Source organism: Stenella coeruleoalba (assembly GCF_951394435.1).
Source record: "Stenella coeruleoalba genome assembly, chromosome: 6".
NCBI classification, from domain to species: domain Eukaryota; kingdom Metazoa; phylum Chordata; class Mammalia; order Artiodactyla; family Delphinidae; genus Stenella; species Stenella coeruleoalba.
In genome coordinates, this window is record NC_137151.1 from 12,853,230 (window position 1) to 12,871,646 (window position 18,417).

Sequence of the window (18,417 nt, forward strand, 5' to 3'; positions counted from 1 at the left end):
GCTCAGAGAATATGTATCCCAGGGGAAGACTGCAAAGGGAGAGGGAGGCCAAATTTCCCAGAGAGGGTGAGCTGCTCTACCTTCTTGGTTTAATTCAGTCGTTCATTCCATAAATATTTACTGCATTTATGGAGCTCACATCCTAATGAGAACAAATTTTCATGCTTAATCGTACATTTCCTATTTTCCATGCAACCCGGTGTCAGCTACGCGCGGCCTCTTCGTTTGCTGCCGAGCAGCTCCAGTGCTGGAGGGAGAGCCCGCTGCTGTGCAGAGATGCTACGTCGGATTGATTGAAAGGCTGGTCATGACTACTTCTGTCTACAGGTGAGCCTCGCTTTCGGCATTGCATTTCAGCACCCCCCCCGTACCCTCAGCCTCCCTGGCTCTGAGCTGAGACTCCACTGTCCCCGTGCGTGGGAATGGGGGTGCAGGGAACGTTAGGACTCAGTGAAAGGCTGTGTGCAGGGAGTGGGCAGGAGGGACGAGCTAGTGATTCCAGCCACGGCGCAGGGCGGTGCCAGGTAGCGCTTTGAGCTTTATTAGCAAGCCCACTTCAGAGGCTGTCAGCCACCCCAGGAAGCCCCTCAGAGAGCACGGCCTCCCTTCGTGGGCTGAGTGTCTTGGCTGTGGACGCCCTGGGGGCAGAGCAGTGAATGGCCTGTGGGGTCATCTGCAGTCCACACCCGCATCCTCACTGTGGTTGCAGTTGTGAGAGCCCCAGTTGTTCTTGCTGCAGCTCCACAGGCTCGATTCCGACCCTTGACACGCAACGTTGTCCAGCCAGATGGTCCCAGTGCCTGGACACAGCAAAAGCAAGGAGGGAGAGGAGCGTGGGATTAGGGTCCAAGCAGCATAGCCTGTCTGTCCTCAGGGTCTTCCACGGGGAGCTAGACTGCCAATTTCTCCCACTTGTGCCCAGGCCCACCGTGCTGATGGCTCGTCTGCTCTCTTACGATGGCTCTGCCTCTGTTCTTTCTACCTTTTGACAAAAGTCTCATCCGAGTATTTAATATGTAACCCAAGCATGATCTGAAAGCTCCTCCTAGGATCTCTAGGGTTTGTCTCTTCCTTAAATGCCTTTGTAAACAGGCTATTCACGTGTTCTAAATCACTCACACCTTCCTCAAACCGCCTTCCTTCTGATATAACTGATTTCAGATCAGGAGCTCAGAGGAATTACCGGATGATTTGATTTCCGTAATTGACACTACAGTGTGACCATCTATAGAGGCTTAATCTGTTTGAGGAGAATGTGTATTTTAAAGGAGTTTTGTAATCCAACTGGACTCAGATTGAAAAGTAGGTATGCATTTTGGTGGGGTTGGGGGGAGGGGTAAGGGGAGAGAACATTTTGGGGTGGAGGCAGGAGAAATGGGCCTAGTGTCCCTGTCAGATCAGCTCAGAAATGGTCTCAGGCCTGGGGCTTAACTCTTCTGTTGAAAGTCTAAACATTTTGCTGCAAGACGTAGCTGAGTCTCTAGCACCCGAGGACATCTTTCCAAAACTGATTTTAGGAGGTCCCTGCTCTGATTCGTTTTCTCTTCCCTTCACACCTTCTCCTTGAAGATGATCAAGCTTGGGCCACCTAGACCTTCAGGTTCCAGAGAGCTGGGATGACCACTGTACTGCCTGCCCTGCATCCTTCTCTGTTCTCCCAGCTCCAGCCCCTCAGCTGTCCAGAGAGTGTCCCTCACAAACACCCTCCGACACATGGCATTCTGGCTTTAGGGCTGGACAGACAGCAACTCAAACAAGCCTTTGCTGTCCCTTTGGGGAAGAGAGCCTTCTTTCTCCTGGGGCTGCCAAGTCTGAAGGATGTAAGCTGGGGTCCTGGGCTGCAGAACTTTTCAGTTGCTTGAACCAATCCTTTTCTTTTAACGCAACCAAGCTGAGTCACTTGCAACCAATGGTTGCCAACACCCTACCAGGGAGAGAAAGCCCACATCAGCACCTCAAGGAAAGAGGCTCCTGGTTGAGGATCGATTCACTTACCAGCTCCCACGTTGAAAACGGCAGTTCCCGAAGAGAAACCCAGCATGCGGCAGAAGACGGTGGCATCTGAATTGTCCCAGTCATCATCGCAAATTGTCCCCCAGGCTCCATTATAGTAAATTTCAGCCCGGCCTCGGTTCCTAGAGCCAGCAATCCGGACGGATACCATGGATTCGCCTGGATGACAAAACACACACGGGAGAGGTGAGGGAAGCAGCCCAGGGCTTTGTGTGAATGTAGGCTCTGCCGTTTCATTTCTGGAAGTCCTATAGTTAGGGCAAAGAAGGCTCCTGCTTGGCTGCCACCGCAGCTGGGAAGATCCCACATGCTGGCACCAGCACAACCAGCGGCTCTGTGCACCTGGGCCTGCAGGTACGAGGCCATGGGGACAGGTCCCTCTGCAGCTGGCCTTGCAAATCCAGCCCACCATGTTTAGCCTTGTGTTGTCGATAAAAAAGGGGGAAGAAAGGAGGGAGGGAGGGAGGAAGGTGTTATCTGTGACTCTGTGCCACGGGCAGGCTTATTCAAGGGACAAGCCCTTGGCTTTCCCCCCAAATGAGGAATCTCTCTGACAACCAAGGCCTCTCCCCCTAGCACACCTACAATTTTCAAGTACAGAGTAACCTCTGAAACACACATTAAAGAGAACAGAAATAGCAATTACCTTTTTGACCTTTTTCTCCCTTTGCTCCTTTCGTCCCAGAAGATCCTATCATGAGGAGAAAAACCACACAGTTCGAAGGAAACCAAGCCAGGGCCCCCTTGCCCTCCTTTGCCAGCAGTGGGGAGGAGGGGCGGGCAGGAGGGTGGAGGGGTGAGGGTCAGACTCCCTCCTTCAGCTTTGCCAGCCACCTGGCATCATGGGGACTGGATGTGCCGTGGGATCCCATGGGTGAGCAAGAAGAAATGGGCCTGGGGCTTCCCTGACAGCGCAGTGGTTGAGAGTCCGCCTGCCGATGCAGGGGACGCGGGTTTGTGCCCCAGTCCGGGAAGATCCCACATGCTGCGGAGTGGCTGGGCCCGTGAGCCGTGGCCGCTGAGCCTGCGCGTCCGGAGCCTGTGCTCCGCAACGGGAGAGGCCACACAGTGAGAGGCCCGTGTACCGCAAGAAAAAAAAAAAAAGGAGAAGAAATGGGCCTGAGCCACAGCAGGAAGGATTTAAGCTCTATTAGAGAGGAACATTCAAGAGACATGGAGTTAGAAGTCTCTCCTGCCATCAGTCATGGCGACTGTGTGGTCCAGGGCCTGACTGGGCGTGATGCCAGTGCATGGTCACCGGCCTGCCACTCGGAGTGCCCGGCCGTGCCTTATTCTCTGTAAGCTCAGCGCTGAGGGCGATCCCAGCGCAGGACTTGGCCACAGAGCCACTAAACCTCTACCCTTCTGGTTCTGAAAACTCCCAGCACCTTATGACAGGCCTCTCCTTAGAACCCTCACATCAGAAACCGAGGCCTTACCTTTCGCTCCGGGCTCTCCCTTTCGGCCGTCTGGTCCAGGTGCCCCCTTGAGGCCGACCAGGCCTGGGCTTCCCATCTCTCCCTTCATGCCTGCAGGGCCTGCGGAGGAGAGAGACCACCTCCATCAGATGCTCTGCTCTGCTTTCCAAGGGGAACCAAGGGCCTTGGTGTTTAGTGCCTGAGTTGTCCTAAACCACCAGGTTCCCCCCTGCCCCCATCAATGGGCTGTTCGAATGTTTAGCCTGGGTGGGCAGGGCACTGCCCTGATCCCCCGACTCCTGTGTAAACTCTGGTTGAGGACGAGCGGGTGAAAATCGCGGACAGTATTCCAAGGCTGTTGTTCCTCATTGGATGGCATAATTGTGTGGACGTTCTAGCCATTCTAGGAGAATTTGCTAGAACATTTCTAGCATTCAATTTCCCCTTCAGTAAGTTAGAATAGGGATAGAATATCCAGCTCAGGTGGAAGAAAGACTGCTCAGGAAATGTGTCTGGGGAGTGTCGCTTTGGCTTCTCAGGGTAGGGCTGGCGAGAAGACTAGAAATGCCGTGGGCAGGGCGCAGTAACCAGCTACTAGCTAAGGCGGGGGCCCACGAGGATCTTGATGATAGCCCCGTGAGAAGCAACAGGAAGAGGGCGGCACCTTGGGGGCCAAAGGGTAGAGGGAGATGGACCGAAGCAGATGTGGACAGGCAGATAGAGGCCATGCAACCAACCTGGCAACTGGAGAGGAAGGTCACCCAGCTCCTCTGCGGCTGCGCCGCCTGAAGCCACCACCAGGGGCAGTTGTCCTGGCTTTCTTTACCCTCCACCCCCTCTTCCCCCGCCCCTCTCTCTACACCCCTTCCCCAGGTTTGTCACCCAAAGAGTCTGAGGCTGGAGCGATAGAGCCCTGCAGGCAGAGACACTCTGGGGAAAGGTTACTGAGGTTACCGCCGTGATTTTCAGGGTCGACAAGACCCACCCTTGGAGCACAAGCCCTTCCAGTCATCACTGTGAGAAATGAAAATGAAGCCGGCACTTTACCTGGGACTCCTGATTCTCCTTTTGTTCCTTTCTGTCCTTGAAGTCCTAAGATCAAAATACAAAAAAGGGGAGAAGATAATAAAACGTAGATATTAGACTCTTTTAATCTTAGACAACCTCTACCTTCTGTCTGATTAATGCAGAAGGAAAGGCACATTGGTTCTCCACGATTGTTTAAAGCCTCTTTAGCAGAGCATAAATGTAGACAGACTGCAGATAAATGGGGACGTGTGTTGGGGTGAAATAGAAATGTATTTGATGAGAGTCTAGGTTAGATGGACAGACCCCAGACTCAGTGGTTGGCCTTCCTTGTCCAGAAATAACCTGACTTGGTGTCTAAATTCAATCCCATTCCTTTCTGTGGCATTTTATTGAAAAAGAGTTAGAGATATTTTGAAAATAAAGTTATTTTTATTTCTAAAAGACTGTGGAGGAGACTCAGTGGCCATTAGGAGCTTTGGGGGGGCCCTCACCCTCAGATATTTCATAGCGTTTATTGGTTTATTTCATTGTGGCCCCCAGTGTAGCTAAACATCCTTCTTCCTTCCTCCCATTCATCTCTTTATTCACTAAATTACATGGAAGACCCACCATCCCCAGCACCACGCTGGGTCATAATTTATTGTGGGATAATAATTTATTGGTTTAGCAACTCCAGGGTCTCTCAGAGAAACAGGACTCTCCAAGACAGTTACACAAACTTGGGGAAACTAAAGCTCATTATTGACCATGAAGTAACAGTTACTAGAGGGTAACAGTGGGAATGCACTCCCACCATGCTCTTGACTGGTATCCTTCCCACCACGCCAGCTCAGTCTTAACCAAGAACCCACCCATTTGATGATCACTAGAGACCACAAGGAACTCGGTTACCCTCACTGCCAATTGCCTGGAGGATGTTCCTGCCTTCCACTTCAGTTCCTGGCTTTCCTGAGCACCTACTGTGTGCTGGTCAGTGGAGGGCAGGCGAGGGGCCTGGTGGGCCTCTTCAGGATCCCTCCTTGGAATAATGAGCAAGCAGTCCTGGCTCCTGGCAGCCTTTCAGAGGGCTCGTCTGAGGCCGGGCGCTGCCTGGGGAGGAGAGCCCGAGGGCCGAGGAGCCAGGAGCTGCTGCTGCAAGCCTGGGCACCAAGGGAGGCGGGAAGCCCTGGAAAGATCTGAGAAGGCAACTAGTTCTGCCCCTCATGTTTGAGTTGAGGACCAGAATGGGGCTCAGAGAGCATCTTCTAAAAGCTGGAGGGACCTTCGAGGTTGGCCCTGGCAGACAGGCCCCAGCTCACCCCGCGCCAGCTGTGCCCACTCCAGTCTCTTGGTTTGGAAAGCCTCACTGCTTTGGTCCCCTGGGGAATGGGATCAAGGCTGTGAAAGCTGCTAAGATGCTAGATGTTGCTTTCTCTGAAGCCTTCTCTGGTCTCGCCCGTGGCTGACGCACTTCCTCCCAAGGCAGCACAGGGGCCAGAGTCAGAGAGCCTGGGCTTGCGTCTGCCTCCGTGACCTTGAGCCAGGCTCCCTCTCCCTTAGCCTCACCTTTCTCCTCTGAGCCTCTGGCTGGTTGTCAGACTGAAATGAAGTTGTCTGTGTCACGTACTAAACCTCGTGTCTGACAAGCGGTACCATGAGGACCCCGGGGCCATGTCCGCAAGTGTCTGTCTCTCCTCCAGTGGACAGCGCCTGGGACACTGGGGCTGAAGCCCCCGCAGGAGCTCCAGGCTTGCTGCCCAGCAAGCCCCCCCCCACCCGATGTTTGCTGTTGACCTCAGGTGGCCCAGCACGGGCAGTAGATGTGTCCTCTCTGCTTACCTGCACCTGAATTGCAGGTGTCAAGATGAGGGAGGAGAAACCACATTCAGAAACATGTCTTTGGTTATTAAATAGAAAAATGGTTCATATCTAGACTCTTGACCCTCTCTGTCACATCCTAAAGGGTCTCATATTGCACAGATCTCTACCTTAAGAGCCTGTCCCTAGACCCAAGGTTGAGGGACACCTGGCACTGTGATCTCCCCTTATTGCCTCTCCGCCACCGAAGAAGTCTCCAGAGCACCGAACAACAAATGTCCTATACAGACAGGAGCCCCAGGGGAGCCCCTGCTCACTAGGGCCATGGTCCCCAAGGCCTGACCCTTCTACCTCGTTTCTCACACCCTCCCTCCCAGCCCCCCACCTCTTGGGGCCTCAACCTCTGCTGCTGCCTGCACTGGACTAGGCACCATGCCAGGAGCTTCACATGCATCTCTCAGCTTCCCAGCGAGGTCGTGCCATTTCCCTCTTTACAGAGGAGGAAGTCCACACTCAGAGATGCTAGGTGATTTATCCCACGTCACGCAGGGAGGGAGTGGTGTCGCTGGGGTTAGGACCCAGGGTTGGCCTCCCACTGGGCACTGTGGCTGCCTGTGTGCCACCAGCATGCCAGCTCACTACTTCCTGGAGTTTCACGTGGGCTCTCCACCTTGTTCCAAAGACTCCCAGTGGCCTTAGGCCATCTCTTACTCCTAAATAAGTCGTCAAACTAGAGTGAGCGTCAGAATCGCCAGCACAGGGTTTGTTAAAAACAACGTGCTAAGCCCCCCCCCACCCCGCCCCGGGGTTCCTGATTCACTGCATCTGGGCTGGGAATCTGAGACGCTGCATTTTTAACAGGTTTCTGGGTCTTTCTGATGCTGCTGGTCAGGGACCATGGTTTGAGTAACCACTGTCCTAAACACATCTCACTCAATCTTCAGGGACCAGCTGACAGCCCGCGTCCTCCAAGCAGCCTTCCTATCTCTGAGGAACTCACGGCCCCTCCCCTGTCTGAGCGCTCTCGTAACCCACTGGCCCTTGATAAAATGCCCTCTGAGATGTGTACAATAGGTGTAGGTTTATGTCTTCAAAACTCCCCTCTTCAGGCTTCCCTGGTGGCACAGTGGTTGGGAGTCCACCTGCCGATGCAGGGGACACGGGTTCGTGCCCCTGTCCGGGAAGACCCCACATGCCACAGAGAGGCTGGGCCCGTGACCCATGGCCGCTGAGCCAGCACATCCGGAGCCTGTGCTCCGCAACGAGAGAGGCCACGACAGTGAGAGGCCCACATAACGCAAAAAAAAAAACAAAAAACAAAAAAAACTCCCCTCTTCAAGGCAAGGAAACTGGAATTGAGTTTTGTGTGATCTTTGGGGGTGTGATTTCTCTCCAGGACTGGACTCTTGAGAGGTGCTCGCTGAGTGGCTATGCATGGATCCAGGGACCAGTAATGACTTCACTATACATCAAGGCGGCATCCTGATTGGATCAGGGAGAAGGAGAAATGGCTGAAAAATAGAATTTAGAAGTTCATGTTGTAAACCTTCACTGGAAGGGAATGAATGCTGAGTTTGTCCTCTTAACCACAAGCAAACTGGGATTCCCTGGGTGTCACAGACTCATCACGCTGAAAGGGCTCAAAATATTTATTTGCAAGCAGCTTATTTATAGAAACAATTTTCCCCCAAGAAAATAGTTTCGTTAGAAAGCACAGGCCTTCCTACTGTTTTGTGTTCAGCTGGTGCTCTGCCTAAAATCTTAGAAGGTCCCTGCTTGAAGGGAAAATTGCCTGTTTCAAACCCAGAGTGCTGGCAGATTGGCAGGGACCTGGGTATTATTCTAGAACTCTCCCCACACTCCACAGAGGAGGAAACCAAGGCTCTGGAAGTCATGTACCAACCCATCATCACCTAGCTAGTTGGCAAGTCCAAACTGATGCACAGGCCTCCTCACTCTGATTTAATGTAGAAACTTCCAGTACGTTAGGAAACTTCCTTAAATACCATCCCAACTTACAGGCTAAGTGCAGCCTGGCAAATTTTGGGTTAATTTAATACCTAACACATTGAGCTGTATGACAAGAAGTAAGATGGTAGGTAGGGGACCCAAATTTGGGACGCATGTAGACTTCTTCAGATGTCTCTAAGAAACTTAGAGGAAAACGAGGAAAACTCTAAGTGACAATTTAGTAATACAAGTTGGTAGAATTTAATAAATTCTTGGACTAAGTCAATACTTAGACATGGGGAATGAAATCAACTGAGAAATTATATTCATGATATAGGGCTTAATTGCTATTATGGGTTATTCTTTGTTACTTATCTTTAAAGTAAAACGCGTCTTAAAAGACAGATGAGGAACTAGATTTCAAGTTCTTTGCACTTTGGCTTTGCCTCAAGAGAAACATAAAAGGACATAGAAAATTCAGATTCTTGTTATATGTTAGACATGAAGATTGTTGAGATGCAGAAATTTTGATCAGATTGGTATTTTGGAGCTTCAGTGTTTTGGCTGTGTCTAACTTCATTTCATGAGGTTAGGTGGTAGAAAGAGAAATGCCACGATCACAAGTTGAAGTGAGCCCTTCCTTATTTCCAAACAAATTTTCCTTTTCAAAATGGCCAAAGGATTTAGAGCTAACGTTTGTTTTGCTGTGGATTTTTTGCAATTTTTTTTCCCCAAAGTCAAATGATTCTGCAATCGTTTGAAAGATCAAAGGTGAGAAAAAACTAAGTTTTCGGGGTTTGATAAAACCTTGTTTTATGAACAGTGAAGGAAACTACCATTACAGAAAGTTCTTCTCGGTGATAATGTCCAGCTTAAATAAACTATGCAGTCTCTCTTCCCAACAGAATGGAAGGAGTCTCCTCTTCGCCATCTTTATCTTTAATCTTTCTCAAGGGGTGTGAACGTGGGGAAACGTTCCACCAGAATGGGTTGGAGTGTGATTAGAGAGCAGAAGATTTGGTGACTGAGCTAGGATTTACCCATCTACTGTGGGGTGAGAGGTGCGGGCAATTCTGATTTCTCTGAGTCCTCTACTCTATGTTATTCTACACAACAAAATTTAGAAAAGCACAGTTTTGGAATCAAACTTTGGGATTAACTCCTGGACTCAGTGCATATTAACTGCGAGACCCTGAGGAAAGGTTTTACCTTTGCTTCCTCGGTTGTAAGGTAGGGATGATGAAACTCAGCTGTGTGGATGAACGAAGGTCACGGGAGGAAAGGCCCAAACACAGTGCCTGGCTTGGAGGCGTCATCAGTACTAAACAGACCTCTTACTTTTGGTAATTAATGCACAATAACGGGATCTAGCTGTTACCTAGGTTAAGCTAAGTCACCAGAATTTCTCTGTTTTCATGCCATGCTCCTAGATAGTCTCCTGTGAGATTAATGATTTTATTTACAAAATGGGAAATACATCCGTTTGAAAAATTGGCTTGATATGATCAAAACTGAACCAACACCTCAGTACCTCTAGTCTGGGGAATACCAACATCCTGACATTGACAAGTAAGCATTGTCTTCCGCGAGGAGATGGTCTGGCTCCCACTCACCACCTTCCTTCTCCCACTGCAGAATCTGACCTTTCCAAAAGTTCATTAACCTATGACTTCAGGAGGAAATACAGCCCTGGCTACGGCTGGCCAGTTTATGGTCCTAAGGGAATTCCCTCCTGAGATGTCTATGTAGACCATCAGCTACTCGATCAAGACAAATGTTTGGGTTTGAGCGGGACACATAGGCAATTTGGAATTTGTTGTAATCATCACACGCCCCAAATTGAAAATGTAATTCACCATGTTTACCTGGGTAGCTGGAATTCAGGAATAACCCTTAGAATCTGCCTGATTGGTATTTCCCACTAGGCCTGATTGATGGAGGTTCCCATAAAGGTGCTCACCAGATATGCAGGGACTCTATAATGGAGTTAAAGTGATTCCCAGACAGTTGGCCAAAAGTGTCTGTGGGATCTTAGGTGAATAACAAAGAGCCATAACAGGGCCTGAGAGCTCCATGTTTCCTTCTAAGAGTGGAAGAAGCTGCTGCAGCTTCTGCTCCGATCCTTCCAGGACTTGGGTACAGGGAGAAGGTGCCGCTCAGCGGAGTGCCCTGATGGGGGTGGGGGAGGGCTCAGGCTGCCCGCAGAGGAAGGCAGCATGACAGAGTATAATGGATGAGGCCCCAAGCTTTGCATCAGCCGGGCCTGGGTTCCAACCCATGCTGCATCTCTTACTGTGAAACAGCACTAACGGAAGTGTGTTTTCCATTGGGCTGTCATGAAAATGCTCACGTCAGAAGCTGCTCTTATTATGCAAACCCTCCCATGATGCAGAGTGCAGGCAAGATTCTCCACCTTCAGTGGGAGACGCAGGCTCAGGGGCCTGGGGAGTGGGTGCAGTGCCCCTTGCGGGTAAGATCATGTTTTGTCACCCATACTCTTGCTTAGTCAATAATCACTAGCCTGGCTGTGGTGGGGTCGGGTGGCGGGGCTCCCAGTTTATAACTGAAGGAGAAGAGCCAACATCTCCATGAAGCCAAGCAGAAAACTCAGTGGTAAGACAGCCTCAGAGTCAGGCACCCTAAGATCTGGAGTCAGGGAAGATGGAAGTATAAAATCAGGAAGAGGCAGCCAATTAATCGGGGTCACCTGACCACCACACCCAGACGGAACCTTTCTGGAAGGCCAGACTTGCTGGTGGCCTTCAAGTGGCATTTATATGGCATCAGGTAGCAGAGCCCCTGCCTGCACTGACCCACCATCTGTGAAAAGGAAATCAGCTCCGAGGCTGGATGGATTGGAAGGGCCAGGATATAGGAGTTGCTTGTGCCAGGGCTGCTGACAAGCATCAAGGAAACTCCAAAGGTCGAAGGTCCAGAGTCCAAGGCTCAGGAGGTGGCATGGCCCAGCTGTCTGGCCAGAGCTCCTGAGCCTCTACCACATCCTAGACCTGGACTCCAGGGACACGCGCCTACAGAGCCCTCCCTCGCCCTCCAAGACTTCACCTGCTCGGTTCCCTCTCTCTGGACTTGCCTTCCTCTCCCCACGTGGCTAAGCTCTACTCATCCTCTAAGACTCAGCTCGAGCTCTTCCATCACTCCTGCACTGCCTACCTTTTGCTAACCCCCCCAGGGGCCGCTGTGAACTTGAAGGATTTGGGTCAAGTCACATTTGTTTTAAAAACTCAATCCGTTGACCACTTGTTCAATGAAAACTGAGAGGGCTTGCCCCTGGCGTAGGTCTCTAACATGGTTCTGGGGTGAAGGCATCCGGGTTGTCTAACTCAAGTGTGACCTTCTGCTCTGGCAGTGACTGTCCACAGACATCCTTGGAAGATACACAGCCCTTTCTCACAACCCTGCACTGGCCACAATACCTCCTGGCCTGCACCTGGCTTTCTAAATGGCATGTGACACTTCTCCATGCAAAACCCACAGCACGGTGTGCCTGACACCATCTGGCAACAGTCCATCTACCTATCCCCTGCACCGGCCTGCACATCTGAAGGCAGGAACCAGGTCTTAGGCATCATGGGGGTCCAGCACCTAACACAGTGGACCAGACTTTCTAGACCATCGTAGGTGCCTGGACTTACTTAGTGACTAGAAAACACACAGTTCTTTATAAAGTAGACCACACTGGTATGATGGTTTATAACCTAGACTAAATTGGCGTTAGCAGTTTATAACCTTGACTAGGATGGTTTATGAGCTAGTCTCTGTGAGTTGGGTAACCGTGGGTCACCCCTCTCGGCCTGAGCCCCCCTGGGAAAATGTGCAAGAAGGGTTTCTCGACAGCTGTTGTCCAAATCCAGAGCCCTGACCCTTGGGACCCCATGCAGGTCAGTGGGAGAGAGAGGGCATTACGAGGACCCCTGGAATGCAGACCAGGAGACAGTGCGGTCGAGGCGTCCCCTGCTCTCCTCTTTGACGGTGGAGGTTTGGTCATGGCATTCAAAGCCCCTCAGGGACCCTGGGCAGAGAAAAACAGCCCCAGAGCCTTGGACTCAAAGGGTTCCAGCAGAGGAAAGTGTCCTTTTTAATCCAGGTGCGTCAGGGGCCAGAACACAGGAGACCCTCTGCCTGCTTCTGGTGGACCTGCTGGGAGGTAGTCTTCCTCTCTGTCCATCCTTGACACCCAGCAACTCCACCTGCCCGCCTACCCACGCCCTCTGTTACCTGTGTCCCCCTTGCTTCCTTTCACACCTTCGGCTCCTGGACTCCCGGGCCTCCCTGATGGTCCTGGACGACAGATACCATGGAGGGTGTAAGGTCTGGGCTGGGTGGATCTTCAGACATCACTCCCCCCGCCCACCACGGGACCCAGGACCTCACCTATTGGCCCAGTGGGACCAGCGCTGCCAGGCTCACCCTTGGCACCCGGGGATCCCGCAGCTCCTGGAAAGCCTGGAAGACCCTTGGCTCCGGGTTGTCCTGAAAGTTAAGTCATGAATGAAAGGCTGGGAGTGGTTGGCCCCTTCAACACACCTCTTCTCTGCAACGGCACATGCATCTCTTAACACCTCATATGTTCCCTGGGCAGCTTAAACTCTAGGAGCCTTGAACTAGCCCTATGAGTGGGAGGAAAATTACAGTCTCAGCAATTGATTAATTTTTTCCATTCACTGCTGCAGAATTTGAGGTTTACGGACTTACTAGGAACTCTGGGTGTGAGCATCCTGCTTCATACCCCTGGGTGGCAGGGTGGAAGGAAGTTCTAAAAAAGAATATCAGGTAGGCCTGCCTTCCAAAGCTGCTCCGTTCCTCTTAGGACAGGCCAGGTTTTACAAACCTCCAGAAATAAGAAATAAGACATAGTAGAGTCAGGTCCTGAACTTGACTCTGCCCAGGGACGGCGGTAGCTGGAATGATGCCGATTCCCACAACGCTTACCTTGATCTCCTTTGAGTCCAGGAATTCCAGCCACACCTAAAATACAGAAGGACCTTTAAGGATTTTTTTCCCCTCTAGCTCAGCCCGCCGGACAAAAAGGGAATACCCACAGGACCACAGACCTGACTGTGCAGACTCCTACCTGGGGAACCGGGCATCCCTGAGTCACCTTTCTGCCCCCGGGCTCCAGGGGGTCCCATGACCCCCATGTCTCCTTTCATGCCTATGTCTCCCTTTCTTCCTGAAAAACCAAGGGATTGTAGCCAGACATGGAAGGAGGGCAAACCCGGCTGCCACGTCCATTTCTGACACATCCTGTCCCACCCAAATTCCAAACTCAGACTCCTTGAACTCCTACTTGTGCCCAGAAGTGGAAGATACAATGGCTGCCCGCAAGGAGCGCACCACCTTGCCCAGAGGCCAGACATAAACTCACGAAAAATGGATGAGGTGACCTGGCCTGGCGGATGCGCAGCGGAAGGTCCCAGAAGCCGGGCTCTCAGGGCCCTGGTGACCTGGTCCCTGGAGGAGGGACCCCAGCCCAGGCTCATGCAGCACTGCCTGGTTTACTTCAGTGTGTGAATTTGGGGAATTACTGTTTCAAACTTCCCAAACTGAAATCTGAATATTCCAGAAATCAGATCCCAAGGGCTGAGAACAGAAGCTTTGAGGCACTGCTGGAGAGGAAAACATTGCAGCAGCACTTATCCCCCTAGCGGTTCAGAGCCTGGCTCTCCTGGTGGCCAAGGTTTCAGAGTTCCCACCTGTCATCAGCATTCCGGGCTCGCCCCAGTCTCTCCTCTCCTGGTTCTCCGTGTCTCCCTCTCCTTTCTGCCACTGCTCAGCGCATATCAATCGAGGGAGGTTCCTCCCTAGGCAGGGCTCGGCAACCCCTGCCCAAACCTGCCAACCTCCCCGCACAGGGCCTGCTCCTCGGGACCCACTGGCTTAGGAAGCCAGCCAGGTCCCACCATCAGCAGAGTTCCACCCCAAGCAACTCCCTCAGGGGCTGGGACCAGCTTGTTGGGATGGAATTTGGTTAAAGAGCTCCACTCCATTATTTTCAAGATTTCAGAGCTGGAGAGGACTCAGAAGGGGGCCAGCCTCCTCTCTAGTGATTTAGGAAAAGTAGACAAAGTGGTCTGGAGTGGAGGGAAAGAAGCAACTGTCATACAGAACTCTCTGGGTCTAAGGTTTGAGTGACATTAGGTGCAAGCCTTGAGAATTAGCTTCTCTGAGGCGGTTTGGATACTTGAAGAATAATTATTCCTTGATGGAAGACAGAAGAGCCATAAAGAACATGTTTACAATTCAAGTCCCTTACAACAGACTGAGGTGCAAACAGCAAACAAGTGTTTGGTCATTCAGAGCATCCACCGTGAGTGGAAGGGCCAAATGGCGCTCCTTTCTTCTTTTTTTTTTAACATCTTTATTGGGGTATAATTGCTTTACAATGGTGTGTTAGTTTCTGCTTTATAACAAAGTGAATCAGTTATATATATACATATGTTCCCATATCTCCTCCCTCTTGCATCTCCCTCCCTCCCACCCTCCCTATCCCACTCCTCCAGGCGGTCACAAAGCACAGAGCCGATCTCCCTGTGTTATGTGGCTGCTTCCCACTAGCTATCTACCTTATGTTTGGTAGTGTATATATGTCCATGCCTCTCTCTCGCCCTGTCACAGCTCCCCCTTCCCCCTCCCCATATCCTCAAGTCCGTTCTCCAGTAGGTCTGTGTCTATTCCTGTCTTACCCCTAGGTCCTTCATGACAAATGGTCCTTCTTAAACAAGGCTAGGAATTATTTCCCTGGAGGAATTTGTTGGTGCCCTATGGCTCTGGGCCAGCCAGGGCCATCACGCTAAGGCAATTGTATGGCTCTCTGAGGTTTCTTTCTTTCTTTTCCTTATTTTTTGGCTGCCCCACGCGGCTTGCGAGATCTTAGTTCCCCGACCAGGGACTGAACGCAGGCCCTCTGCAGTGAGAGCACGGAGTCCTAACCACTGGACCGCCAGAGGATTCCCTGTATGAGGTTTCTTGAGACTGGTCTGGGCCTGAGTCTGTATTGCTATGACTTCCGTGTCTCTCTCAAAAGTTACAACCTTGGGAAGCAAAGCAGTACCGGTGAAAGGACCAGAGTCTGGAGGCGCCTGAGGAATCACAGCTGCGTCTGACTTCAGAACCTGCCCGTCATCACAGCTAAAGATGGAGTGAGGGAAATAGATGTGTCCCCTGGAACCTCATCAATGTGGCTTTACCCATCTGCTGGGGCAAAGAGCAGAAAACATCAGTGCCGCTGGGGCGGGTCCCACTTGGTCCGCTAGCCCCGTCCGCTGACAGTGGATTGGGCAAGCAGTGGGTAAGAGAGATCTGGTGACCTTGGGAAAAGAAATTTGGGAAGAGGAGGGGTAGGTTAGAGTCCTGATTTCTGAAGAAGTGAAACTGATCATTTCCGCTCGCCAGCCACATTGCTTCCAGGCCTGAGTCTGGGCGTGGCGGTGGGTGAGAGTGATGGGTGGATGGGAAGTGATGGGTGGATGGGAAGCAGTGTGGCTCAGACTCCACAGGCAAAAGCCTGGCTGTCATCCCCTCTCTGGGGCTGGCAGGGTCACCTTGAGAAAGTCTGGGCCATAGAGAAATGCGGAGGGCTACCTTTGGAGTCATCCTCACAGGTCAACTGTCCAACCACCTGCCTGGTGCAAGGATCCCCCTTCAGTCCCACCAAGGAGAATTCTGCAGCCCCTGTTCCCCACACCCCCCATCTGCCCGTTTCATCGTGCGGCAGCCCAAGTCTTAACTATTTGTTCCTCCCTTACCTCAGCATAATTGGTTCTCCAGAAACCTTTGCCCGTTGACCTCCATTCTTCTGTGGGGTACCACTGAGAGCAAGTCTATTTTCTCTTCCACAGGAACCTCTCTAATATTGGAGGACGGCTGACACATCCCTATAAGGGCTCCCTCTTCCTGATGGCAAGCACCCTCCGTTTCTTCTAATGTAAATATTTCCTACATGCCAGGTATAGCATCACAATCTTGTCTTATATTCCTGTTGTAATCAATCCTCATTGAAGGTTGCTATTATTATCCCCCTTTTGTAGGTGAGTACATTGAGGCTCGGAGAGGTTACACAGCTAGAGCTGTATTAGAACCCAGATCTGTCTGATCTTAGAACTGAAGTCCTTCCCTTTCTACTTTACAGGATCACTAACACTACCTACCACGTAGCAGAGTTTGAACACACGATCTCCAACCCTTATAGCTGTCCTGCAAAGCATGTATAATTTAATTATTATGATTTTAATGTAATTGCCATTCTTTGCTGAAAGGAAGAGGTTAAACCTCAACAGGCCAAGTAACGTGTCTAGTTACACAGGTGAGCAGGGATGGCGACCAAGTCTCCTGGTTCCACAGCCTCATTCGCCTGCTGCGCCCAGAGCCACCCTGAGGGTGGTCTCTTGCCAAGAGACCAGGAGCACACGAGGTGCTCAGTCACAGCCAGAGCGCTCGGGCCGTGCTTCTCAGAGCCTGTCCCCTCCATGTCCAGGGTCAGAACCCTCCACGATCTCTAAAACACAGACCTGCATTTTAAACAAGCACCTCAAATGGTTCTTATCCATGACCCACAGCTTGAGAAGCACTACTCTAGAGAGAGCGCTGGCCATCGAGGGAAGATTCTAGATGCTTAAAGTCCTCCTTCTGGAATCAGCCCCTTAGCCCTCACTGCCAGCGGTCCCCCCTCCTTCCCCAGGCCCCCCTCAGGCCCCATTTCGGTCCCTCACCTTCTCCTCTGAGCTCCCAGCACTGCCTGCGTCCCCACTGGCCACACGTTGTACCTGGCAGGAAATTCTTCCCCCTCTCACTTTGCTCTTAGCTTTTCCATTCCTGTCCTTTGCTCACCTGGACAAAAGGGACCACAGCTGTGCCCCTGGGATGCCTGGTGACCCACCACCCTCTGAGTGACCCTGCCCCACTCTGGCTCTGAAGGTTGAGTGAGCGTGTGTGAGTGAGTTTGTGGCTGGGCGGTGAGTGCGTGTGAGTGCGTGTGCACATGTGAGCACGTGCACGAGTATGCTGGCGCATGTGTGATTGTGTTGCATGAATGTGTGTGCACACGTGTGTGTGAGCCCGTGGGTGTTTGAGTGCCTGTGTGTGTCCCTAAACTCTCCTTCTACTCGTCCTCCCCCTGAAAACCTCCCCGGAAAAACCCTGCTGGTGACCTAGAACACTAGGTTGTTTGGGATTCCCCCTTCTCTTAAAGTCCTTCCAAAAAATTAGTTACTCGAAAATGAGTTTCCCTTTATCAAGTTTCCCTTCTGTAACTGGTGGTGTTTTTCATTCTGTCTCAGCGACCTGGAGGCTGAGAGGATCTTGGTTTGTTTATTTCCCCCTTTCTTGCAAATCCTCTCATTTCGCTTTTTCCTCCAGTAACGTTTGTCTTTGCACCTTTACAGCTCAGCAGCCTCAACCCCTCCAGGGATTGGAGGTTTGAGAGTCTAAGTGAAGAGCAGAGCGGACTGTAACAGTGATGGAGGCCCCCTACCCCCGGGGGCAGCCAAGCCCTCACATTCTCTGACCCAGCTATGCCGTGGCGATTTGTAAGGCAGCTGGGCAGGTTAAGGCCACAACCTAAAAGGGAGAGACAATCATGTGCTTTGAATCGTTATTTTAACCTCCTAGTAACCCTCTGAGGCACTCTTGTCCCCATTTTACAGACAAAGAAACTGAGACTCAGAAAGGTAAGGGAATGCTTCCGAAGTCACAGAGCCAGTCTATGGTGAAGGCAGATGCGTCAGACTCTGGAGTCTGGACCAAAGAGCTTGACTCTTCCCGGTGAGGCTCACAGGCTTGTACTCTGAGCACCAAGGAGGGGCTTGGAGTGTCCACACCCCTCCAGCCACACCTAGTTGTCTTCCCCGGGATGCAGGTACTTCCCAGTAACCCAGCCCATCTAGGGTCTCACTTCAGGTGACCTCCCTCACATACAGACCCCACCGGGTGTTCAGACTCTGGGGATGGCGTGTGTGCCTGCGGACCCCTGCAGCTGCTCCGAGACAGCCTTCTGTGCACACTGGAGCACACACCCAGCCCCTGCTCACCTGCCTCTCCCTTGATTCCTGGTGGACCTTGGGGTCCTGGGGGGCCTGGAAAGGAGAAGGAATTCAGAACGTAGCCTGCACAAAGGAGGAGAGAAAGGATTATGGGGTCTATAGACAGAGGCAGGTTTCTGCGGCTCCATCTCGTCCGGGGCCCCCGTCTCCGC

At 51.7% G+C, this 18,417-nt stretch overlaps 1 protein-coding gene across 1 annotated transcript in view; it reads right to left on the minus strand.

The window, feature by feature from the left end:
* Positions 1-623: 623 nt before the first annotated feature.
* The window catches only part of MARCO (macrophage receptor with collagenous structure), a 32,584-nt gene continuing 14,790 nt past the window's right edge, over positions 624-18,417 (minus strand). The window contains exons 3-12 of the mRNA XM_079924408.1: positions 18,254-18,298; positions 13,300-13,398; positions 13,158-13,193; positions 12,600-12,698; positions 12,444-12,506; positions 4,479-4,523; positions 3,453-3,551; positions 2,660-2,704; positions 1,996-2,172; positions 624-800 (exon numbers count right to left, since the gene is read on the minus strand). Coding sequence (XP_079780534.1) covers positions 670-800; positions 1,996-2,172; positions 2,660-2,704; positions 3,453-3,551; positions 4,479-4,523; positions 12,444-12,506; positions 12,600-12,698; positions 13,158-13,193; positions 13,300-13,398; positions 18,254-18,298 — 839 coding nt within the window. The 3' untranslated portion in view covers positions 624-669. The remainder of the gene's footprint in view (positions 801-1,995; positions 2,173-2,659; positions 2,705-3,452; positions 3,552-4,478; positions 4,524-12,443; positions 12,507-12,599; positions 12,699-13,157; positions 13,194-13,299; positions 13,399-18,253; positions 18,299-18,417) is intronic.